Raw genomic sequence first — 26,730 nt, 5'->3', positions numbered from 1 at the left:
TCTTACTTTAAAAGAGATGCATATATTTTAATATACTGTATATTGGATAATTAATTGAATTGTTTTTCTCATTTACTTTCATTAGTAGCTAAACTCACCCCCAAAAATATATATGTATATATTAGCTTTTAGCACTAAGCATTATGCCATATTTTCTGTAATTTATTTAATTTGTGTGCAGCCATCATTATTTTAAATATTACTACGAATTAAGAGTACTTTTGTTCTATGTAAGTCTCGTTCTTCCAATAAAGCTTTTTTCCATTCTCACTACTTGCTAGTCAGTTATTGTATTTAACCAAGATAAGTTTCACTTGTTTAGTAACTCAAACCATGTTTGTGGAGCTGTGGTTACGAAGACACACTGATTGCACCTCTCTTAAGCGTTAGTTAGCGTGCTGTTGCTCTCCTGTCTACCTTAACTGTCGTGAGTACACAGGCGGAGTGGAAGACTAGACCTCGTCTTAAGCGCTAGTAGTCTTTGAACTGTGAACCTTTTAAAGCAAAATATATTTTGGAGTTGTATATGATTGTTTTCAGTTTTACTGATAATTTATCTAAAGATGAACCCTCACGTGAAGGACAAGGAAGTAACAGATTGTTACATATTTTTAACTAGTGATTTCAGCTGAAGAATTCATGGCAAATTCATCAACTCTCAGCCAATTAGATTTTGACATGTACTAATACGATCTAATTGAGGAATTATGAAGACATTTTCTCCTGAGAAAATGAGCACATAGTCACTCCTTAAAGAGGTTACAGTATCAATGTTACTCATCTGGAAGAATATTAGTTGGAATCCCAATAGCATCTATAAAGGACACCTCATAATATATCTGTGAAATATAGCACTGTGAGGGCCAATTCAGACAGGTAGAACAATCCATCCTCAACTGTTGGTGCTGGGCTTTAAACACCCGCTTTCCCCTTTGCCTCTGCCCTCCCAGGTGCGGGGGGCTGGTCCCCGTCAGACAGTGACCACTATCAGTGGCTCCAGGTGGATTTTGGCAGTCGGAAGCAGATGAGCGCCATCGCCACCCAAGGGAGATACAGCAGCTCCGACTGGGTGACACAGTACCGGCTGCTCTACAGTGACACGGGCAGGAACTGGAAACCCTACCACCAGGACGGCAACATCTGGGTGAGTCGTCGTCACAAAGCGAGGGCAGGTTACAATGCAGATGTTTGATAACAGGGGGAGATGCGCATTTGAAGATATTGGTGGTCCTCTCTCTGAGGTTCATGTGGTCGTCAACATTTATTAAAGACCTTTGATGGATAGAACAATTGATCAATGGATAGTTATAGATAGATGGTTAGATAGAGAGTAGAGAGATAAGATATAAGATAGTAGATAGATGATACATTAGATAGACATACAATAGGTAGTTATAGACAAATGATCAATTGATAGATCGAGAGATTCTTGTTGATTGAGGAAACAGCTGTCTTGGGTGAAGTGACTTTCCAAAGCCTGGGGCATGGCTATCAATCTTGGCCATACAGTCCAGTCACTTGAGGAATTTTCCAATATATGGATGACAGGCACACCCAGATCAATTAAATCAGAATCATGTAGAGGAAAATTATGACGAATAATTCTTAAGACTTGCTTTTAATGTGAATATCTTTGATTTGAGTAAAATATCAAAATTATGAGGAAAATAATTAAGAGGAGTAGGAGCAGTGATATATGGTAAGAAAAGATATTACCCATGTTGCAGAGGTTGTTTGAAACCCTTATTACAAATCTATATTCACTTTATTCTTTTATTACCAGAGAAAAACAAACATTTAATCCATTTTGCACTTAAATATTTCAATTAGATTGGAAAGTTGTATGTAGTCAGTCTATTATTTGCAAGTGGAATACCTAACAGTGGAGGGATCTATTTTATTTTAATTATTTTAAAAAGCAGTCAGAACCAAAATCTAGTAATCAATATTAAAAGGAAGGAAGGGAGGGAGGAACGGAGGGAGGAAGGGAGGGAGGAGGAAGAAGGGGGACGGTTTGCTGTAATGTTGTGTCTTTCACAGTACTGGGCAGAGTGTTGGGGATTTTCAGCCGGTCGGGGCTCACTCCTGCAGCTATTTTAAAAGTCCCCAGGTGATGTGGGGAGTGACAGAGTTTAGAAGTGCTGGTGTGGGTGTCAGGCATTTCCACAGTTGTACCCATGATGGTTAACTGTCGGGTGAAATGAGGATATAATCTGCTGATGACAAAACATGTGTCTGCCTAGGTCCTGGTTTAGAAATAACGCTTAACAAGCCACAAAGGTAAAGCAAGAACGTTGTGTATCAGGATGTAGAAGTCATGGGAAGCTAATAGTGGGGGAAATTCATGTTTGTGGGAAGTCTTCATCTTATAATTAAAGGGTAATTTACAGAGAATCAGTTTTCAACCAGTGTACATAATGGAACCACTTAGAGAGTTTTAAAACACATGGCGCCTGGGTTCCACCCGCAGCGGTGTGGATTGGATTGGTCTGTGGTGCGTCCCGGGCATGGGGATTTTAAAGCCTTCCCTTGATCCCGGCGCTCAGGTGAGGCTGCACCAGGTCTCAGACTGCTTTCCTAAGGGCCGCCTGAAGGTGGGACGCATGAAGGAGGAGGATTGGGAAGAATAACTGTAGAACAGAAAAGTAGACAGGACCTTCCTTAAAGGGTAGCAGAGAGGGAGAGAGAAAGAGAGAGAAAGACTGATCAGTTCACCAACCAATCAGCCCACCAAACCATGCACCAACCAACAAAGTAACTTAGAGTCAACAGGGGAAGCTTGTATCACAAACCCACCTGGTGACCTTTCCTTACTTTCTGACTAACTCTCTGGAGCTATCATTGAAGATCAGACCAGCATGCAGGTAAAATTGTATAAAAGGCTGCAAGCCAGACTCCAAAATATGTTTGATGTTTCAGTTTTGGTGAAGTCTTCATCTCATAATCAAGAGAGTGTTTGAATCCCCTCTGATCACCATCCTGTCTCTTCTCAGCTAAGGTAGTAAGGAGGAGTGTGAAAACACAGACCTTACTCTACTTGGCCGTTGGTTAGCCGTTATGAATATCCGCATTCTGACTATATGCAGAGACAGAAGTTGCTTGGTGAGGGAGGGTAAAATTGTCCAAGGTGACTTGGTCACTTCAGGTGCTAAGTGAAATACAGTCACGCAGTAAAACAGCAGGAGTCCTGCAAGTCATCTGAGCCTAAACGCCAGGATCTCACGGAGTTCCTGTTGTCTCCTGCCTTGGCGGTGTTCATTTTGTTACCTCCTTTCAACTCGTATGTTTCACCGTAAAAATAAGCATGCTATATGATGACTGATGAGTGGATATTTCTGGGGAAAAAGAACTTCAATGAACTAATTATGAAATTAAAAGAAATCACAACAAAATTAAGGCTCAGTCTAAATATTGCAAAAGCATATTTTTGTGCCGATGAGCCTGCAACATAACGATTATGTTACTTCAATAATCTATGACAGAAATATTTTAATCCTCACTGATGCAAAACAGTCCATTGCTTTAATGTATTCTGAAAGAGATAAAATTCATTGTTTCCTAAAAATCTGTGAGTACTTCAGAGCTTATGTCTTAACACACATTAAGTGATTAAAATTTAGCATTTACAAATCTCAACAAAAATAATTTTGGTGCTGAAGTTTATTAGAAATGGTAATAAATATTAGATTTTCTTTTAATCCACTACAGTTGAACAGAAGGAATATTGAACTTGAATGAAAGAATTCAGGCACATCTGAAGATTGAGTGGCTCTAATGGCTAACACCTTATAAATGTGAACTTTCAGACAGTCCCCAAAATTTAAAGCAGATGTAGCTTTGAGTTTTCTTTTCCCATCCATTCCTGTAGGGATTGAGTACCCAAGAAAATGGACAATGATATAAATTCAGTCGCTTCAATATTATTTTTTAACAAATGCAAACTGGTCTTCTTTCTGTAATGGTAGGGGAAATGGATAACATGACTAATTTTGTTATAGTATTCTTTTGAAATGACCATATGAAGATTCTGAGTTACTTTATGGGATTATTGGCTAATATGTTAAAAGAAGCGAAGAACAAGGGATATAGATGAGAAATTACAACAGAATTTGAAAAGATTTTAAAACTATTAACCTCACAATATGGAATTAGAATGGCTCTTGAAAGAGTTCTGAAGAATGGTTTCTCTAAATATTTAATACTGTAAGTAGTGGGTTACTGAATGTGGTAAGGAGCCAAGCCTTCCTATTCATCTTTGATGATACTGACTGTAATAGAATCCTTGATACTTTCTCCACAATGCCATTTCCTTCTATTTAGATTTTCCTTCCAATATAAAAGGAAAAATATGTGCACGCTGGTAAAACTGCCAACAACCCATCGCGTGTTCGTACCCCACCGGCTCTCATTTCCTTACTTCTCTTGAGTGGTTTTCAGGTTTCCTAAGTATAATCTGTTGGAGAGAAGCAGCTTTCTATATAAGTATTTCTTATGAAATTCCATTAAACATTGCATTAAATAAGAATCCCAGCAGATTTTTGCTAAGGCTTTGCATTTAGTGTTGTTTGGGAAATTCAATTACTGGTTTCTGAATGTAGATATTTGGAGCCAAAGTAGAAAATGGGAGTCTTAATGGTGAATGCGTTCTTCACACATCCCTGTTCTTTTACAGGACGGTAACGTACTATCAAGTCAGCGTTCATGGTAACGTAGTTGTGTGTCTGTCTTTTTTTATTCTTACATGACGAGAAAAGGCCTATGTGTTACTAATTATTTCTGAAAACCAGTTGCCGATCTCAGAGAGAGTCTACAAAACTACTTTAGTATTCTTTTTTCAATGAGCTTGTGTTCCGTTCTGTCCTTTCCTGATCATGTTTGCCTCTGTTTATGCATTACATGGAAGCATTTTGAATGTCGGAAATGGGTTTAAAGTAGGAGGTGGAGTGTAGGCAAATCTGGGGCATAGTTTCAATTTGCATATGGAGTGGCCAAGGGTACACAGTCCAGTGGAGGGAGACAGAGAGGGAGTGTGGCCAGCAGACCTAGCTCCAGTGCCATTGCAGACTTTAACAGATCATTTGTCACCAGAATGAGGGCTGTGTGACCAATGAGCCATATAAGGGGATCCTGCTGAAAAATGAATAGATCATCCTGTCCTACCTTTCCAGCCATTTGCTGTGACTGTCACACTAATGTTCCCAATTAATTAAAAACCTGTCCCAGTGATGAGTGTAAAGCATGAATGCCTCTGTTTCTCAGCTCAGTGGCGTGTTTAGATTCTCTCATTAAATTTAGAAATTTTCTGCATATAAAACTAATGAAGACAACCATCCCTGTTGCTCACTTATATATCTCCCATCCTATAGTTGCTTTCCGTACTTCACTGTGACGCAATCGCCACAACAATGCTGCAGACATGCCCATGATCGTGAAGATGGCGCGGGACCGGGCAACGTTTTGTTCTGTTATCCATAAAGTCACTGTGAGTCGGAACTAACTCTGCAGCAACCTGCAATAGCAACTTCACTAAGGACACTAACACAGCTCTGTTCTCCCATAGCTGTGACTTCTCTTGCTAGTCTGTGTAAGGAGTCCCTGGGTGGTGCAGATGGGTAAACACTCAACTACTAGCAGAAAGGTTGGCAGCTTGACCTCCAGAGGTACCTTGGAAGAAAGGCCTGGTGATCTGCTTCCAAAAGGTAATAGTCGTGAAAACACTATGGAGCACAGTTCTACTCTGAAACACATGGAATGGCCTTGAGTTGGAGTCAACTCAATGGCAACTAACAAGTCTATGTATACACACTTAGAGTTGCTGTAATAACTTACGTGGGTGAAGGACCAACAAAGTATACTCAGGATAGTTTTAGAGAGAGCTCATTAAGAAATAGAACAAATCAGAGAAATGTGCATTTACCACTTTCTAAAATAACCCTTCATATAAATGTGTTAATAATCTTCAAGACTTTTATAGATGAAAACAACTGCCAAGGTGAATTTGGAATAAGCTTCATATTTCTGTGAAACAGATTTTTCTGTTTACACCCCGTTTGGGCTGGGTGATATTTTTAAAGTCTCATGAATTTTAATAAGTTGTGTGGATATTCCAGATCTTTTTGCACAGCCGATAATCCCTCTACTGGTGAGATTTTTTTTTTTAATTACTTTTTATTGTACTTCTACTGGTGAGTTTTGATCACCTTTCTAAATAAGGATTTGTGTTGTGAGATTCTCATTTTAAGAGGTCATGAGATTTCTGGTGTAATCTTGTGAGTCACACACATATACACACACATATGTATAGAACCATTCTAACAGATATGGTTATATGTTTAGTTTTTTTGTTCCAAAAAATTGGAAAGTGAAAATAAGATGTTAATAATATTGACTATATATTGTTGACATATACTGTTAGAGTAAAAAAAAAAAAGATATAGGATTAGATTTCTTACATCAGTAAAATAGTGGCCTACAATTCTTCAGAGTTGAGTGTGTTTTCCGTCTGTGAGGTTACAATGGGATGTATGTAATATTTGTTCTAGTTTTTTAAAGTGCATGTGATGGCTTGGAAAGCAGAGGGGTTCTCTGTAAGTCCACCCACAGCCTCAGGTCGACTCGATTTTACTGTGGACTCAATAATGGAGAAGCTGAACTTCTGCTTATCAGACCAAGGTTGGGTTTAGTTGTGTCATGGATTGAATTGTGTCCCCCAAAAAGTCTGCAGCTTGGCTTGGTCACGATTCCCAGTATTGTATGATTGTCTACCATTTTGTAATCTGAAGTGATTTCCCTATGTGTTGTAAATCCTATCGCTATGATGTCATACAATGGATTAGCAACAGTTATATTGATGAAATCTATAAGAGTAGATGGTGTCTTAAGCCAATCTCTTTTGAGATATAAAAGAGAGAAGCGAGCAGAGAGACATGGGACCTCATACCACTAAGAAAGCAGTGCCAGGAGAAGAGTGTGTCATTTGGATCTGAGGTTCCTGCACTGAGATGCTCCCAGACCAAGGGAAGACTGATAACAAGGACATTTCTCCAGAGCCAACAGAGAGAGAAAGCCTTCCCCTGGAGCCGGCACCCTGAATTTGGACTTGTAGCCTACTGGACTGTGAGACAATAAACTTCTCTTTGTTAAAGCCATCCACTTGTGTTGTTTCTGTTATAGCAGCACCAGATGACTAAGACAACGTGTCATAAGCTTAGCTGACTGCAGGTGAAATTGAATTTATAGCACATGTTAATAAGGGGGAGATGCCTACAGGTATTTTCAATAAGATACTTGCTCCCTCTTTGAAGATGTGTGTCTTTACTCTGCTCAAGCTGTAACTGAATGGAAATCAGTTGCTCCTTGTAAGCCCTATGGGGCAGTTCTACTCTGTCCTATAGGGTCACTATGAGTGGGAATCGACGTGACGGCAATGGGTAGAATAATATGACTACATTGTAGGGGGGGTGTGGGTTAGAGCAAAGTAAACTATCCTCATAGGACATGTTGCATTGGGAAAATCTGCTGTAAAAAACCTCTTTACAGTTTTAAAAAACAAGAATGTCACTTTGAGGACTAAGGTGCACCTGACCCAAGCCATGCTCTTTTAGTCACCTCATAAGGACATGAAAGCTGGACAAGGAAAATAGAAAAAGAACTGATGGATTCAAATCGTGATGTAGGCAAAAGAATATTCAGTATACCGTGGACTGCCAGAAGAACAAACAAATCAGTTGTGATGGTTAAGATTGTGTGTCAACTTGGCTGGGCCATTAGTCTCCGTGTTTTAATGTAATCACTCCCGTGATTGAATATACTGTGAGTAGCCAATCAGATGAAAGGGCGTCTCCTTGGGGGTGTGGCCTGCATTTGTATATAAGCAGAGGTGCTGGCTTTTTGCTCTCGCTGGGTCCTGCGGCTGCTTCCTGTCGTCTCATCTCCGGTTCTTGGGACTTGAGCTGTCAGCTTATCTGCCGAACCTGGGATTCATCAATCTGCACAGCCTGTGAGTGGGAGCCCTGCTCTCCAACCTTTTGATCTTGGGCTCGCCAGCTTCTGCAGCTGTGTGACTCGGGAGAGGCCTCTACCCTGATCCACGGACTTGGGATGTTCTAGCCTGTACAATCATGTGAGCTGTTACCTTGATATAATCTCTCTCATTATATATATTTATACACTTTACTGGTTTTGCTTCTCTAGAGAACCCAGCCTAAGAAATCAGTCTTAGAAAAATACAGTCAGGATGCTTCTTAGAAGTGAGGTGGGCGAGACTTTAGCTTGTTTGCTTTGGACACGTCATCAGGAAAGACCAATCGCTAGAAAAGGACATCATGGTAGATGTAGAGAGTTAGCAAAAATGAGGGAAACCCTTAATGGGAGGGGTTAACACAATAGCCGCAACAATGGGCTCCATCATAACAAAGACCATGGAGATGGTGCAGGGCCAGGCTGTGAGTCAGAGCCAGTGAGACAAAACCAACAACAACCATCCATCCTTTCCTGTGGGTGGTGGGCACCCAGAGGAAGTAAAAATAGCTGTTAAAAGGATGGACTCCGGAATCTGACCATCTAGGCCGACCGTCGCAATTTCTGTAACTTATCTCTGTGTAAGGAGCGCTGGTGGTTTATTGGTTAAGTGCTCAGCTGCTAACTGAAAGGTATGCAGTTCGAATCCACCAGTTGCTCAGAGGGAGAAAGATGTTGCAGTCTGTTTCCATAAAGATTACAGCCTTGGAAACCCTATGGGGCAGTTCTACTCTGTCCTGTAGGGTCACTGTGAGTCAGAATCAACTCAATGGCAAGAGGTTTGGCTTTTCTTTTTTGTTTTTTTTTTCTCTTTGTAGCACTGGGTAGATGCCTTAAACATTCTGTGGATAACACCCTCAGCTACAGAATGGGGGGAATGATAGTAATTCTCCCACTAGTCAGTTGTGAAGATTGAATTGATAATCCATATGAAGAGCTTAGAACAATGCCTGGTCCATATCAGTGGCTCGATTACTATCATATTCTATTAATCTGTGACTTTCGGATGGATCACCATCACATGTTGCATTGGGCATGTTCCTGAGTGTTCAGAAGAGCCTCTTCCTTTCACTTCACAATAGCTTTTCTCCTGGAGTGTTGGCATGTGCGTGGCATTACGTCTGTGCGTCTTAGCCTGGAATGACTGATAACTCACTTTCAGGTATAACTGAGAGTGTTAATTTATGTTGTTGGAATTATGGTCACATTAATTGTCACACTGAGTCCCATGCATCGTCGTACAAACTGGGTCTGCAGAGCTCTTCCAGAAACAGGTTTTTTGATGGAAGTCAGTGAAAATATGACTGTGATGCTCCTTTTGGATTTCGTTTAATGAATTCACTGTGATGAACTTTGGGAGTCAAGAGTATAAATACCCTGTTTTCGGTCTGCAGCTCTCCACTGTCTTCTTAGGCTAACTGAAAAGAGTATGGTAAGGAGACTCCAGAACAGACCTCCAAGGGTGAGCTAGAACAGATGCTGCTGGTTAGGGAGGAGGCTGGAAGACCTGCAGACAGTGTAAGGGTGCTTCCTGGGCCAGCTCATTAGGCACACGGACCTCAGCCCACCCAAGACTGCTGAATCAGAACCAGTGTTTTAAGTGAGGCACAGTTAGTTGCATGACAAATGCACAGGAAGGTTTGAGTGTACGGCTCTTGGGAGAAAGAAGACGTAGACTTGGTCACTCTGCAAACCAGAAAGGAGAACTGGAATTCACAGTGCAGACTGCAGACGGGTGCCATGAAGAACGGAGCAGATGAGTGTTGCTTTGTCAAGGTGGTGCTTACTGACACAGCTTCGAGCAGCTTCTTCCTGGTTCAGTCATGGCCCAGGAAGCAACATCAAACACAAGAAAATAAGGGCAGCATACGTGTTGCATAGCAACCAAATCTGTGGCCTATGAGATTTCCAGCAGAGCCAGTGCCCTACTCAAAGATGGCAGCTGGCTGCACTGCTTGGAATGTGTATTGCTCTCCACAGTCCTGGCAATAATCCAATCTCTCGCATCAGGCTCCTGAAAGGGCTCACTACGCCGCTTCCCAGTCTCCATTCCAAGGCTTCGACCTGTAATTTTTCCCGTTCCAGTTATCGTTCCGGTTCACCCAAATTTTAAAACTTTGGGTCTGTTCCAGGTTCGCTTTGTCGGCTATGACTGAACTGGTCCAATCCAGTCTGAAACCTTGCTTTACTGAGCTGCTACAGTTTACTGAGGGCGACCAGTACCAGGTACTGTCAAGTCGACTCCGACTCACGGCCAACTGATGTGTGTCAGACTAGAACTGTGCTCTGTAGTTTTTGATGGCTGATTTTTCGGAAGTGGATCGCTAGGCATTTCTTCTGAGGCACATCTGGGTGAACTCGAACCTCCAACCTTTTGGTTAAAGCCAGGCATATTAACCTTTGTACTTCCTAGGGCTTCATACTGAGGGCTGATGATATATAAATGAATAAACAAACAAAGACACAGTTTCTGTCTTCTGGGGTGAAAAATCCCGTGGCAATGACAAACATGAACCCACCCTTGTGCTACATGGCTGCCTGTCCTCTCAGTGGTGGGGGCTCCTACTCGCTCTGGGAGCACCGAGAGAACACCCCATGGAGAGAGGCCGAGGGTCATGGTCAGCCAAGGCTCCCATGAGAAGTTGCGTGTTGCAGAGAAGTCAGTGAAGAGTTGTTCAGGAGAGAGGAATGAGGAAGCCAATCCCAGCAGCCCACTCTTGTACCAAAATTGGTGGGATGGAGGGCAGAAGGCTGCTAAGGACTGGGCCACTCCCTGACCTCCTTCCTGAAAACAAACAACAGGCCAGCACAAACTTTCCGTTTTAATTCTGAAAGCACAATTTTTCAGTCAGTCATGTTTCCATTGCATCATGTGAATATCCAGCTCTACGAGGTCGCAGGCATCTGTGTATCACTCCAGGGCAGGCTGGGCAGCACATTCATCTCTCGTGCCCTCCTGATGCAGAGCCCACCTCCAGCCACATGGTGGACCTTCCAGAGTGCGCTCAGCTGAAGCCCCTCATCTCGGTGGGGATGAGGCTGAGAGACGGAACGTTCCTTAAATCCGATCCCAAATCCAGGTGCACTGGCCCCTGGTCCAGTACTCAGTATGGTGCCAACCCACTTGCTTTTGATTTAGCAAGAAGCAGCATCACAGCAATGATCACTTGCTTATTTCAACTAAGTGAAGACAGTGCCGACTGCATATGTAGTATTTGTGGATGCGAACAGCTTGGACTCTGGAGTCAGATTTCATATATCAAAACCCTGCTCCATCCCTTCCTAAGGGTGTGAATTTAATCATGTTGATCAGCCCTTCATAAGCCTTAGTTGCTTTAGCTATAAAAGGGAGGTGATAATATCTACCTTACAGGATTTGGGAGAGGATCCAAGAAATTAATTACATATAAATTACTAGAACAATGCCCCATAAATATAGCCTATTCTTCATACCTTTCTCCTCATTCGCCTCCTCCTCCTCATCATTTATGAGTAGGATTATTACTATTATCATTAATGATCATAGAGCACTACGTTACAAGTGATAGGAAGAGCTAAAGTGGTGAGCAGGTGATAGCTCTCTCCCGGAGAACGGTCTATTCCAACTGTAAGGACAGTAATCATCCAGGCAATGACTTAAACAAAGCCAAGGTCACCTTGCTCAGAGTTTTGGGTCTTGTACCCTGGGCACTGCGAAGGTATCTGCTGTGTGAGTCAGTTACACCCACAGCTCTGCCACTGTGTGTTTTGTGTAACACTGGTAACTAATCTAGTCAATGTAGACTTTGAGAAAGAACTGATAGCATGTTCCAATGTATTGGCAAATAAATTTGGTTTGCTTGCTTTGTTGTTGTTAGGTGCCGTCGAATCGGTTCCAGCTCATAGCGACCCTGTGTGCAACGGAACGAAACCCTGCCCAGTCCTGGGCCATCCTCACAATCGTTGCTGTGTTTGAACCCATTGGTGCAGCCACTGTGTCAATTCATCTCGTTGAGGGTCTTCCTCTTTTTCACTGACTCTCTATTTTACCAAGCATGATGGCCTTCTCCAGGGACTGGCCCCTCCAAAGTATGTGAGACATAGTCTTCCCGTCCTTCCCTCTAAGGAGCTTTCTGGCTGTACTCCTTCCAAGACAGATTTGTTTGTTCTTCTGGCAGTCCATGGTATATTCATTATTCTCCACCATCAACCATCACCTTAATTCAAAGCCATCAATTGCATTAAGCTAGCGTAATTATAGGCCTTAGTGAAAGCATCATTTAGGGAAAAAGGGCGTGGATAGCTGAGCCCAGGGAAGGCGTAAGGCTTCAACTGCTGCTTCTGGAGACTTTATATTGTGCTTCCAGATGAAGAGAGAAGATGGTTGCGATAAGTCTCTGCATTTCTCCCTGGAACTGAACTGTTCTGAGGAGCAGTGAGTGGGTCCGTTGTGATTGTCACTTATGTGACTTATGATTCTGTTACTATTCAGAGGCCGTGGAAACTCTCTCCTGGGACTGAGCAGAGCAACCAGGAAACCCCGCCTGCACCAGTGAACCAGTAATGGCAGCCCCCAGCATTTTCTGAGGTTCTCCTGGGGGCCGGCGATCACGGGCGCTTTATGAGCTTTACCCTGTTTCATCCTCAAAACATGCAACTGTGATGCTGCGGGTGATTGTTGCTATTAACCCCGCCTTACAGCCGCGGAAACCCAGGCTGAGAGGTGCTGATCGCTTCCCAGAGAACATGGTGGGCTCACAGGGGGCTGGGCTCTGAAGCCTGGCCTTCGGACTGTCTGGCCCTCGTCCTTCACCTTAGGGTCTTCCTCAGCTCTGCCTTCTAAGTCCACATGAAACGTGGTGACCACCACATTTTAGTCGTAACGCACCGTACATCTTAAGATGGTGGAACCGTTAAGGGCTTGGCTGCTAACCAAAAGGTTGATGGTTCGAACCCACCCAGCAGCTCTGTGGGAGAAAGGCCTGGCAATCTGTTCCCATAAAGATTACAGCCTGGGATATCCTATGGGGCAGTCCTACCCTGTCACATGGGGTCGCTATGAGTCAGAATCAACAACACCCAGCAACAATTCTTATAAACCTTACTAATACTGTTTAAATAGAATTGGATCTGAAAAGTAAAGATTACATATTTTTATTTAAAAAAAGTTACATGCATGAGATTGTGATACCTGAGATGTGCTTCTTTTTAATCTTCTATTCTGTTAATTCAGAATCTCAAAATCATTTGGTTTATATATCAAGGTCTTAATGATTTGTGTAATATATGTACACATAATACTTCTTTGCATTTTGGTAAGCAAAACACTCCTATAGGACTTTTGATATTATAATATATATTCGGAGGCTCTGATGTTCCAACTTCTGTAGGAGAGCTATAGGCCCCCACGCCTTTGAACTCCTGGAGGTGGAGGGTCATGGGCTGTTCTGCTGTTTATGTTTGTTAGCTTCCTGGTTACATTCTTGCCTCACTGTGGACTCGTTTATCGTGTCACGAACATTACTTATCCCTGGCCAGAAGACTCACAATTTCCTATTGTCCTTCAGAAGAACCTCCAGGTGAGAGACAACGAACTGGTCAGTGACTCTCAACCCTGCAGAGACGTTTGCGTCTCATGGGGAGATCTTTCTGATTGCAATGGACGGCAGCAACCAGCCCAACCACGTGAGAACCTCGGAGTGTATCACCAGCTTCAGGACTTTTCTTTAAGTTTCCCCAAGTGATTTCAGTGTGCAGCCAGGATTGATAAACCCTGGAATAAAAACAAACAAACAAACAATAAGAAGCTTTTGCCATCAAGTTGATTCCGACTCATGGTGGCCCCATGTGTCAGAGTAGAGCTGTGCTCCATAGGGTTTTCAATGCCTGATTTTTCAGAAGTCGATCTCCAGGCCTTTCTTCTGAGGTGCCTCTGGGTGGACTCAAACCACCAAACTTTAGGTTAGTGGTTAAGTGCAAACCAACTGCCCCACCCAGGGACCTGAACTCTGGGGTAGATCAACGTGTGTCAGTCTCTGTTCATGGAAAACCCTGGGTGGCACCATGCCATGCTGTGAAGAAGCAGTGACTTGCAGTGCGAACCCTGATGGCTAGGCAGGATTTCTGTCTCCTGGTATTTCACCTCAAGCCTTAAAGACAGAGAGAGAGAGAAAATTAGGACAGGTAGACCTTGACTTACAAAGGGGATCTGCTCCAACTACTCCATCCTAAGTGGGTTCTGACCTAAGTAGAATACCTCATTCTTTTTTGTTTTTGTTTTCATTACTACTGCCTTTTGTTATGAATATCTTTATAAATCCAATCTTTGTCTTTGAAGGTTGAAAACATTACATATAAGCTGAAAGATATATTTTAATACATACACGTTGCTGTTGTTAGGTGCCATCAAGTCAGTTCTGACTCATAACAACCCTGTGTACTACAGAACGAAACACTGCCTGGTCCTGCCCCATCCTCACAATCGTTACGCTTGAGCCCATTGTTGCAGCCACTGTGTCAACCCATCTCGTGGAGGGTCTTCTTCTTCTTCGCTGACCCTGTACTTTACCAAGCGTGATGTCCTTCTACAGGGACTGATCCCTCCTGACTACATGTCCAAAGTATGTAAGACATAGTCTCCTTGTCCTTGCTTCTAAGGAGCATTCTGGTTGTACTTATTCTAAGACAGATTTGTTCATTCTTTTGGCAGTCCATGGTATATTCAACATTCTTCACCAACACCACAATTCAAAGGCATCATTCCTTCGATCTTCCTTATTCATTGTCCATCTTTCACATGCATATGATGTGATTGAAAATACCACGGCTTGGGTCAGGCGCACCTTAGTCTTCAAGGTGACATCTTTTCTTTTCAACAATTTTTGCGGCAGATTTGCCCAATGCAGTGTGTCGTTTGATTTCTTGACTGCTGCTTCCTTGTGTGTTGATTGTGGATCCAAGTAAAAGGAAATGCTTGACAACTTCAATCTTTTCTCCTTTTATCATGATGTCGCTTATTGGTCCAGTTGTGAGGATTTTTGTTTTATCTTGAGGTTTAATCCATACTGAAGGCTGTAGTCTTTGATCTTCATCAGTAAGTGCTTCAAGTCCTCTTCAGCTTCAGCAAGCAAGGTTGTGTTGTCTGCATATCACAGTGTTAATGAGTCTTCCTCCAATCCTGATGCCCTGTTCTTCTTCATAGAGTCCAGCTTCTGAGATTATTTCCTCAGCATACAGGTTGAATAAGTATGGTGAAAGGATATAACCCTGATGCACACCTTTCCTGACTTTAAACCATGCAGTATCCCCTTGTTCTGTCCGAAAGACTGCCTCTTGGTCCATGTACAGGTTCCTCAAGGGCACAATTAAGTGCTCTGGAATTCCCATTCTTCAAAATGTTATTCATAATTTGTTATGATCCACAGAGTCAAATGCTATGCATTGTCAATAAAACACAGGTAAACATCTTTCTGGTATTCTCTGCTTTCAGCCAGGATCCATCTGACATCAGCAATGATATCCCTGGTTCCACTTCCTCTTCTGAATCTGGGCTGAATTTTTGGCAGTTCCCTGTCGATGTACTGCTGCAACCATTTTTGAATTGTCTTCAGCAAAATTTTACTTGCATGTGATATTAATGATATTGTTCAATAATGTCTGCATTCGGTTGGCTCACCTTTCTTGGGAATATGCATAAATATGGATCTCTTCCAGTCAGTTGGCCAGGTAGCTGTCTTCCAGATTTCTTGACATAGACAAGTGAGCACCTCCAGCACTGCATCCATTTGTTGAAACATCTCAGTTGATATTCCGTCAATTCCTGGAGCCTTGTTTTTCACCGTTCCCTTCAGTGCAGCTTGGACTTCTTCCTTCAGAATGAACGGTTCCTGCTTATACGCTGCCTCTTGAAATGGTTGAACATTCTTTTTGGTATAGTGAGTCTGTGTATTTCTTCCATCTTCTTTTGATGTTTCCCGTGTTGTTTCAAAATTTCCCCACAGAATCCTTCTCTATTGCAACTGGAGGCTTGAATTTTTTTCTTCAGTTCTTTCAGCTTGAGAAATGCTGAGCGTGTTCTTCCCTTTTGGTTTTCTGTCTCCAGATCTTTGCATATGTCATTATAATTCTTTACTTTGTCCTCTTGAGCTGCCCTTTGAAGTTTTCTGTTCAGTTCTTTTACGTCATCATTTCTTCCTTTTGCTTTAGCTACTCAACGTTCAAGAACAAGTTTCAGAGTCTCTTCTTACTTCCGTTTTGGTCTTTTCTTTCTTTCCTGTCTTTTTAATGACCTCTTGATTTCTTCATGTATGATGTCCTTGGTCTGGTCTTTGGTCATTAGTGTTCAATGCATCAAATCTATTCTTGACATGGTCTCTAAATTCAGGCGGGGTATACTCAAGGTCGTACTTTGGCTCTCGTGGACTTGTTCTAATTTTCTTCAGTTTCAACTTGAACTTGCATATGAGCAATTGATGGTCTGTTCCACAGTCGGCCCCTGGCCTTGTTCTGACTGATGATACTGAGCTTTCCTATCGTCTCATTCCACAGATGTAGTCGATTTGATTCCTGTGTATTCCATCTGGTGAGGTCCATGTGTATAGTAGCCGTTTATGTTGTTGAAAAAAGGCATTTATAATGAAGAAGTCGTTAGTCTTGCAAAATTCTATCATGTGATCTCCAGCATTGTTTCTATCACCAAGGCCATATTTTTCAACTACTAATCCTTCTTCTTTGTTTCCAACTTTTGCATTCCAATTACCTGTAATTATCAGTGCATCTTGATTGCATTTTCGATCAATTTCAGACTGCAGAAGCCGGTAAAAATCTTCAATTTCTTCATCTTTGGCCTTAGCGGTTGGTGTATAAATTTGAATAATAGTCGTATTAACTGGTCTTCCCTGTAGGCGTATGGATATTATCCTATCACTGACAGCGTTGTACTTCAGGATAGATACTGAGATGTTCTTTTGGACGATGAATGTAATGCCATTCCTCTTCAAATAGTCATTCCTGGCATAGTAGACCATATGATTGTCTGATTCAAAATGGCCAACACCAGTCCATTTCAGCTCACTAATGCCTAGGATATCGATGTTTATGCGTTCCATTTCATTTTTGACAATTTCCAATTTTCTTGGATTCATACTTTGTACATTCCACGTTGTAATTATTAATGGATATTTGCAGCTGTTCTTCTCATTTTGAGTCATGCCACATCAGCAAATGAAGGTCCCCAAAGCTTGACTCCATCCACGTGATTAAGGTCGACTCTACTTTGAGGAGGCGCCTCTTCCCCAGTCATCTTTTGAGTGCCTTCCAGCCTGAGGAAGTTATCTTCCATCACCGTATCAGACAGTGTTCCGCACTCTTCAGAAGTAGACTGCTGTTCCTTCTTCCTAGTCTGTCTTGGTTTAGAAGCTCAGCTGAAACCTGTCTGCCTGACTCTGCTGGTATTTGAATACTGGTGACATAGCTTCCAGCATCACTGCAACATGCAAGCCCCACAGTACGACAAACTGACAGACTTGTGTGGGAGAAATGAGCATAGAGGGAGAGAAATCAAACTGACAGACACGTGAGAGAATACATACATACATACACAGAAAAAATACACAAACCATTTAAAAAAAAAACAAAAACAGACGGTCGGAAGTGCAGTTCTTCATACCTCGGATGGGCCGTAAGTCGGGCACTCCCTATACAGCGCATGCTATGTGCTGGTTGTGTCACGCTATCTCACTTAATCTTCTTGGGATGCAGGTATCACTGTTCCTAAAGTTCAAATATGAAAATTGAGGCTCCAGAACTTACCCACCCAGGGTCTCAGAGCTTAGAAGGTGGAAGATCTAGGTCTCAAATCTTTTTTCGATTTAGAAACTCGATATACCTGCTAGGGAAGAACGTTACAGAGTTATACCATTTAAAGATATCGCTACCACGGAGGAAGGGGGTCGTTAGTGTTGTGCGAGGTTAGAAACTCCGGGGCGTGGTCTTATAAAAAAGACAGTACCTTCTAAGAGGGCTTCAGGTCCGTGCACGAGACTCAGGACATATGCCGAGGCAGACAGGGAGTCATTATCTACATGCAAAACTTCAAAGAAACGTTTTAGAATTATTCTCTCCTGGGAGGCAAATGAAGAAAAGATAGTTTCTAACACCAATCCCCTTCCCCACCATGAGAAACATTTGACCTTAAAAAATTGCCCAAGTTTCAAGCCTCACACAATATTTATTCTGCATTAAGCACCAGTTGACACCCTGAACATCCTTTCATTCCGTGGGATGCGTTAATTATATATGAAAAACCATAATTCTAGGGAACGTGCGTTCTAAACAATTCCAGATGTTTCTTCTAAGGTCATCAAAGAATACTCCCAAAGTCCTTGATTGAATCTGGAGATTTCAGTGACGATTACCTCTATCAGTGTTCATTTGAAAACAGCAGGTTTGACTGGTCAGCCGTCCCATATTCTTTGAGGAAGGTTAAGAGACATACCCTTTCCGCCATTTCAGATGTGGAGACTGATTTGCCCAGGAGAGGACAGTGCTCATCGTACCAAGCAAACTTGCGCCTCTGTATGCGCAGGGACTGCCTGTTTGTGTGCTTCTCAGCTTTGTTACGGTGTACCAATTGGAAAATAGAGCTGCATGAGATGACAGAGAGCAAGCGGGGGAGACGGAGTTCCTCATGAAATTATTTGGGCTGTTCACATTCAGCTGGGCACAAGTAAATATTTATAACAGAAGGGGAGAAATGCACGAGAAGCTTCCTGCTCCTTTGAAGATTCTGTGATGGTGAATGCAAGTTGACCGAGGAGTGTACAACGTCTCTTTCTCGTGACGTATTAGGGAGAAAGTCCCGTGTATGATTAAACTTCTATAATATGGCCGTTTTATTCTTGGGATAGCGATAGATCGGGGCATTGCCTTATTGTTTACTTAAAATAAGCAATAATGTCAATGATGTTGGGTTTTTATTTTAAAATCAAAGGCCAAAGAAATTATTATTCAGGTACATTGTCTATTTGGAATTGGGGCGACTGATAGCAAATTAATGCACACACACACACATACATACTCATACTCAGCGCTTTCCACAAAATAACTGTTAATCCTTCCCAAAATCCTACCAAGATCTGTAGATGTTCTATTTTGCAAATGATTCAATTAAAGCTCAGAGATCTCAGACATTTTCGGCCAAGGTCAAATGCCACCCCTGCTACCAGCCACCGTTCACTGAGCACGTTGTGTGTACTTACTGTGTCAGCTCCTGGAACCTGGGAGACCAGCTTCAATCCTTGGTTTACCCATCCTTGTATGTGTGTTCCCCCAAGTATACTGTATGTATGAAGATGAGAGTGCATGGGTGTACTCGGGATCCCAGAGGGCAGGGGTTTACTTTGTCTCCTTCAGTGCTGTGTCTCCCACCCCAGAATGCAGGGGTTTACTTTGTCTCCTTCAATGCTGCGTCTACCACCCGGGACAGGGCCTGGCACTTTGAATGTGCTTAGCAAATATGTGTTGCTAGAATGACCAATAGATGGAATTCAGTGAACATTTGAGTGTGTAGGTATGATTGTTGTTAGTTGCCTTCAAGTCGACTCTGACTCGTGGCAGCCTTCGTATGATGGAGTGAAATGTTGCCCGGTCTTGCGCCATCTTTGTAGCTGTTGGGATTTGGGAGTCCATTGTTGTGAGCATTGTGCGAGTCCGTCTCACGGAGGTTTCCCGCGTTTTCACCGACCCTCTACTTCTCCGAATATGATGTCCTTTTCTAGCACGTTTTCTTTCCTGATGATGTGTTTAAAGTAAGCAAGTGAAGTTTAGGTACACATTTTTCGAACAATATTTATTTTCTTAATTTGTACTTATATAATAACACATAATACTAACAAGTGTTGTACACACCCAGATCTGCTGGAAGGAGAAGTCAGAGTGTGCGTGCTTGTGGGAATCTCGGGTTTTCCATGGAGGGGAGGGAAAGCACAGCAGCGGATTCTGTGGCAGTAGGTCATGGGGGTACTGACCAGAGCAGCAAGGGCTGCCCCCCTCCGGTGACTGAGGGTGATGTGAGGTGATGAGCAAGAGGGTGTGGCTGGCCGATGTGGGGCCTGGACCAACAACAGGCAGTGGTACATTCGAGAAAAAAGGCAATGGATGAACACAGCGTCACCCAGGACTGAAAACAATGAGCTCGTCAACTGGAGTGTCCTTGTGTGTAGTTCTGTGTCACAGGCTTAAAGATAGATACTGCAAACGTGCACTGAGAACACTTAAGAGGTAGAAGTATGTTTGTTCAACAGGATTTGTGGGGTGAGGGGGTGATACAGCTTCCTGGAGTCAAGGATTGCCGATATGTCCTCAGGAACAGAAAAACTGAGATGTCAAAAAGTTGCGTTTATCAGAGAGCATCTGAAAGTGGAAAGGAATAAGACGAGTATGAAATTAACTTAGAACAATTCGATATTCCAAAAACATCTGTTGGAAGAGGCATTAAGGGCCCAGACTGAAGGAAATAAATCACAATTAGATCTTGTTCTGCAAAGATCGCCAAGATCTACACTGGCAAATCAAGTCTGGGGAGGGAGTGAAGAGTCTTTCTTGACAGAGGAGTGCTTCGTGTTCCTTGGCGAAGGCTGTCAGCTGAATACAATTTACAGATTCCCCATGCTCATTTATTCTGCTCAGCCAACAAAAAGAACATGCTTCAGTGGGGAAGAGATTCATGCCTAGAGGAAGAGCTTGCACTCTGTGGCTTCTGGCTCCCGTATCAACTAAGGTGTCTGGGTGAACTGCTTTAAAATGTTTACTCCAGATTTAATACTATCATCTGCTGAAAAGTGGCCATCTCTATAAGTGACCTAATTTCAGGGCCTGACCTTTCTGTTATGATAATTGAAACTTATCATCTCATGTTCCTCTGCTTTACACGGAGTTGGTCCTCCATTATTTATTTCATGTGATCACATACTCATCAGTATAAATGCCTTTCTTGGAACCCCACCACATTTGGAGTAGCAGGAGGAAGCCGATGTTGGTAAAGGATGAGGTGAAGGTGCTGCTCTAGAGATGGACTCTTTAAAGCTACACGGACTTAACGTCTGTGAATCAGACAACCCCCAAAACTCGAGCAGAAAGGCCAAAGTGCTGACACAGTATTATGACTCTGACCTTATAAAGAAATGATATTGGAAGCCGTGGAGATGGAGCATAAAGGTAAAATTTTGAGACAGTTCGTTAGAAATTGCATTAGATGTTCAGGCTGACTTCAACGGAGGTTAGTAAATTTATTTCAATTGTCCCAACCAGGCACTAGTGGAATCTCAAGGGAAAGGAAAGCAAGATCAAAGCATGTGTTAAAGAACGTCACTAATACTGGCTCTCAGCCCCAGGTGACCAGTCTCCCAGACTAACAGGACTGAGACAAACTTGCGAAAACAATCACACCAGTACAGCATTGTACACCAAGACCTACCAGGCTCTAAAGGAGATCAGTCAAAATAGACCAGTTATTAAAATCAACCTGAACTCTGACTCTGGCTCTAAACTTAACCTCAACCCAAACTCTAACCCCAATTCTAAATCTAACCCTAACCCTAACCTTAACCCTGTCACTAGCCCTCACTCTCACCCCAACCCCAACCCCAACCTTAAATCCAGTCCTAACCATAATCCTCACCCTGACCCTGTTACTGACCCTGGCTCTAACCCCAACTCCAACTCAACCCTAACCCATAGTTGCCTACTAAATGCATGATTTAACTTGAATTCAACCTCATTTCTGTGATAGAAACTCAGTCACATAAACAGGAAAAAAGAAGAGGTCTATTTAATATCCTTATGATCTACTTAAATATTAATGCACCCTGGTTTCTTATTGACCTTAACTGTAGTTAGGAGGACTTGGTTAAATAACAATCAAGTTAACAAGTTTAACACAAAAGCCAAAATCTTTCCTGAAATCACGTTAAAACTTATTGCCACTGAGTCGATTCCAACTCATAGTGACCCTATAGGACAGAGTAGACCTGCCCCCGAGAGTTTCCAAGGAGTGCCTGGTGGATTCGAACTGCCGACCGTTTTGGTTAACAGCTGAGCTCTTAACCATTATGTCACCAGGGCTCTGAAATCACTTTACTGATAGAATATTTCTTTAAAGATAAGAGAGCAAATGGCATTGTAGATGTTACTATTTCAGGATAAAAATACTCAACCAATTTTTTTCTCACACATTAATGTTATCACATAAGGATATATCTTAAGGTTGGTAGTACGATAAATATACTTTTAGTTTATTACATTTCTGTTGATAAATCAGTAAGAGGTCCTAGAACTGATGTGTTTTGAGAATCAAGGAACTATGTTGGGAGCAGATGATTAGTTGCTCACCAAACCGACTCCCCCATCTTCTTTGGCACAGGGACAGATGGATTTCCGGGCTCCCTGCCGTGAGGAATAGCCAGATTCTCTGAGGCTGTTGGAGGTGGGGCAGCCACGCACGGCACCCCCGGCCTCCCCACAGTGCAGCTTCTCGGAGCCTGCATTCTCTGCCCCTCGGCCAGCCGGGATGCTGGGGCACAAGATGGGAAGAGTTGGACTTCGCACCCATGCCTCCATAAAGCGAGTCCCTCCACTTCTGCGTTAGACCTCGTTTTATGTCTCCTGCTCTGGGACAGAAATCTAACACTCTCCCCTTTCTCTCGTATCATCAAATGGCCAATCCATTTACTTACATATTATTTATTTGTTTTATCTGTCTCTCACCTGCCAGAATGTAGACTCTGCACTGGCTGGAACCTTTGTTCTTAAGCCAGTACACGCCACGTATCTATAGCAGTCCTTGACACATAGCAGACACTAAAATATTTGTTGAAGGATTGTTGAAATAGAAACAAGACTATTTACAGAGGAAGAGTTCTGCCTAGCCTTTCCATATTATCCCACCTGTTTTTGTGTTGAGATATTGTTATTCTCTTAAGGCTAATGTCTGGGTTAAGCACTTAAATTTTATTTAGAGAACTTCAACTTTATCTTCTGCGTGGATTGTAAATGGCCCAAAAATATATTAATATTTCTATCTTTATTTCTCTGTGTCTGTAATTGTACACACACACACACATCTATATATATGTGTACACACACACACACAGAGGCACACACACACATATATATTTTGGTAAATATACATAAAAGATGTCTACAATCCAGAGTCTAGCCAGAGAAGGCTATCTCTAATTATCTCTTGCTAAATGCTTTTCAAATCTCTGATGTACAAAATATTTTTTAAATGAATGATTTAGAGAAAAATATGCCATACAACCATTTCTCTGCATACTCTAATTCTACCTCTGGTTCCTTGCAGATAATCAGAACTATTTTTTTACCCGTATTATTTTGACTACCACTTAACAGAATGCATAGACATTTGCATAATTTGCATATTTTAATTTTTTAAAATGTTTTAGTTTTGGAATATAGTAAAGAGCATAGTTTATTTCGAAATAACATCATAATAAAAATGTTCTCTCAGGTACTATCCTAAAAACTTGAAAGAGTAGTTTTTGATTTATGCATGCATTCAGGTAACCATATTAATACTGTAAATTCAATTTCTTTTGTTGTCCACTAATCTCTTGGGTAGCTTAAGGCCATATATCTTTTGCCTCCATCTGTAATATTGCTTAACATGTTAAATATGTCTATGTGTTAATTTTACTTGTAGATTTATTATCTCCTATCCATATCTGCCCTGACTCCAACTCTGACAACCATTTGTTTATAATAATGTACTTTGTTGTTGAAAGTGTTGTCCTTGGATCGAACAGAGGCAGGAGAGTGCAGGGATAGAGTGTGGGCCTGGGTTTGGTTTCTGCCACTGAGAGGTACCTGCTGAATGACTTTGGGTACATTACTTAAGATCTTTCTACTTCTGCTTCCTCATCTGTAAAATGTGGATTAAACACAGTACTTCCCAAAACAATAGGATTGTTGTGAGGACTCAATGAATAAACATGTTTAATACACTTAGATCATTATCAGAAACATAGTAAATACAAATAAGTGACTAATACTCTTATTATTCCCTGCAATGAGAAATAAAGGAGGAAAAGCAGGTTTAGGGGCAAAAATCAAGCATGGGACTTGCTAAATTTGAGACACTTGTGAGACCTTTGCATGAAGATGGCCATGTGTCAGTTAGCAAATGCCTGCTGGTCACCAAGACAAACTGTTGCTCAAAGAGAATGAAAATGTCATTTTCACATTAACAGTCCAAGTCAGGTTTCCTGCCAAGTGTGGGGCATCTGTTCCATCCAGGCTTCCAGAGGCCGATGTCAGTTCTGACCTATCCAGACATACTTCCAGAGTCACCTTGGATTCCATTGTTGTCTACATGTGGCTTCCAAGGAAGTTTACCTTCCATCTTAGTCACTTGGTAGAAGAAAGACTGTAGAAAAGACAAATCTGCTTCTTAAAAGCCTTGGCCAGGAAGTAACACATAGTGTCACTAACATTCCCTTGTGAGAATTGGCCGTATGGCCACACCTGGATGGAAGAGCATGTCCTGGCTGGTCATCCACCTCCCAATTGCAACCTTTTACTCTATAAGAGAGGGGCAGATGGACTTTGGTGCAAGGCTGTCTCTGCCTCAACTTAAGAGGTATTTACAAGAAAGAGATTAGAACTCGTGTGTCATATGAGCTGGATATATAACTTTGAGGATGATGCTCACGTAGACAGTATTTAGAGCCAAGGAAGTGGAGGTTTTCAACCAGTGAAAGAAGATGGGGATGAGAAGGGGTTAGCACTGAGCCTTGAGGAAACTCAAACATTTATAGATTTCAAAAAGAAGCAAAAACCATGAATCAATGCAGAATTAATTGTTTTTTCCCTCTTAGATTTTCATGTATTTTCTGAACTCAAGGATCTTCAGTTCATCTAGTAAAGACAACTATAAAAGATGGACATTTTTAGAAATTTTCTCTAGCTCTTCGAATGTGCAAATTTAATTTGCAAATAGGAGGTTAAAGTGCATGAAATTCGTAGAAATGTAGTCCAAACCATTTTCATGTTGCTGAGCTTTAATTGTTAATTGAAGAACCCAGAAAAAAATTATTTGGTTTGCAGAAAATATTGGTAAAATATGACACTAGCACCAGAAAGAATAGCATAAGAAGGAGAAAGAGAGAGAGAGAGAATGGTTCTGTAATTGAATTAACCAGAGATACGGCAATATTTGTTGTACCATCCTTTTCCAAAAATACAATGATTTATACAATATTTAAAAAGGAAAAGTAAAACTCAAGAAAATGGATAGTTCAAGTCAAGTGAAAACAAAGCCACTATCTATAAAATCTTAGGTAGTGTGATTACAGTGAACATTCACCCAATGCGAAGAAGAAGTAGTACATGGAAGTTTAATTTGGAACAAATAAAGTACTACCCTATTGCACCATCCTTCACATCCCTATGCCCAGGTCGATATTGCTATCTGCTCCTCACAGTCTCTCCCACTGACTGAACCTGAAGGCAACCTCAGAATCTTCTTCACCTACATCTCCAAGCAACCACTGCCCCTCCCCCCAATCAGACAGAATGGACAATTGAGACACTCTCCTTTCCCATCAACTACTCAAAGCTTTCCCAAGACACAGGCATCTTGTGTCTACAGTTTGAAGCAATTCTCACTGGATAGGATTGTAAGTGTTCTTGTCTTGGTGTGTGTTGATCTTCACAAGACATAGTTGCTAAGCTGTTAAGGCCTATCCCCACCAATCACTTTTACTTTTTATCACCAAAATATATTCTCAGTTGAACTCTGTGACCCAGTCTTTAGAAATGTAAATATGTTATAAACATAAGGAAATATGTTTAAGAAATGTAAATTATTATTTATATGTCAAGCCCTTGATTGCTTTCACTGTTTCTCTAATAAGATCATATTTGGCCTAATGTGTTATGAATTCATACCTTTTACCTGAAGTCTTTGGAGGCTGTCTGTTTTCAAGGTATGTCCCTGGAAGAGATACTCATTGTTGTCTTACAGCTTTTAAGCATGAAGCATATAGATGTAATTTCTGGGCAGAATCAGGATGAATGAAGAAATAGCTTGTTGAATGATAGCAAGAGTCTGAGATGGGGAATGGCCAAGAAAATGGGAGCCAAGGTGTGAACGTCTGCAGGACTGTGCCACTTCTCTTGTACGGAGGATGAGGTGGGAGAGATGAAGGGCTATTGTATTGAACTGCAAGGGCTAGCAAGATGGGCTGGTTAGCAGGAAGATAGACGTGATATTCTCAAGGGCTGTAGAACGATCAGGACTGGAAATAGGGATATGCCAACCATAACGCTATGAATACCAATGAAGAGGAAACAATCATATGTGATTGCTCAGTGAGAAAATAGGATAAAAAAGATGGTCAATGATAAATTCAAGGAAATGTGTAAATTCAGTTGTCAGGTAAGGAAAACATTCAAGCTAATTTTTGTTAAGGGATCAGAAATAGAGGAGAAAGATGGCTGGTTACTGCAAAAGCATGTTCCAGAACTGTCTCTGTCACCCCATCCACAGATATACTAGAGAGGGGCGTATTTATCTGCAAGAAAAATGCGTCCGATTTGTCTCCTACTTGTCCCTGTAAACAATGAAGAGGAAACATTGGAAAATAGAATTATTGTAAAATTAACATGTGTTAATTGAATGTGTTAGTTTTAAATATATTCCTAAAACCTAGA

At 41.8% G+C, this 26,730-nt stretch overlaps 1 protein-coding gene across 1 annotated transcript in view; it reads left to right on the top strand.

The window, feature by feature from the left end:
• The first annotated feature begins 333 nt into the window (after positions 1–333).
• CNTNAP2 (contactin associated protein 2) overlaps positions 334–26,730 on the top strand; it is a 1,280,693-nt gene continuing 1,254,296 nt past the window's right edge. The window contains exons 1-2 of the mRNA XM_023736915.1: positions 334–385; positions 951–1,144. Coding sequence (XP_023592683.1) covers positions 334–385; positions 951–1,144 — 246 coding nt within the window. The remainder of the gene's footprint in view (positions 386–950; positions 1,145–26,730) is intronic.

This window comes from Trichechus manatus, unplaced genomic scaffold, assembly GCF_000243295.1.
Source record: "Trichechus manatus latirostris isolate Lorelei unplaced genomic scaffold, TriManLat1.0 scaffold00093, whole genome shotgun sequence".
Classification (NCBI taxonomy): Eukaryota; Metazoa; Chordata; class Mammalia; order Sirenia; family Trichechidae; genus Trichechus; species Trichechus manatus.
This window is presented reverse-complemented; position numbering and strand designations above follow the sequence as displayed.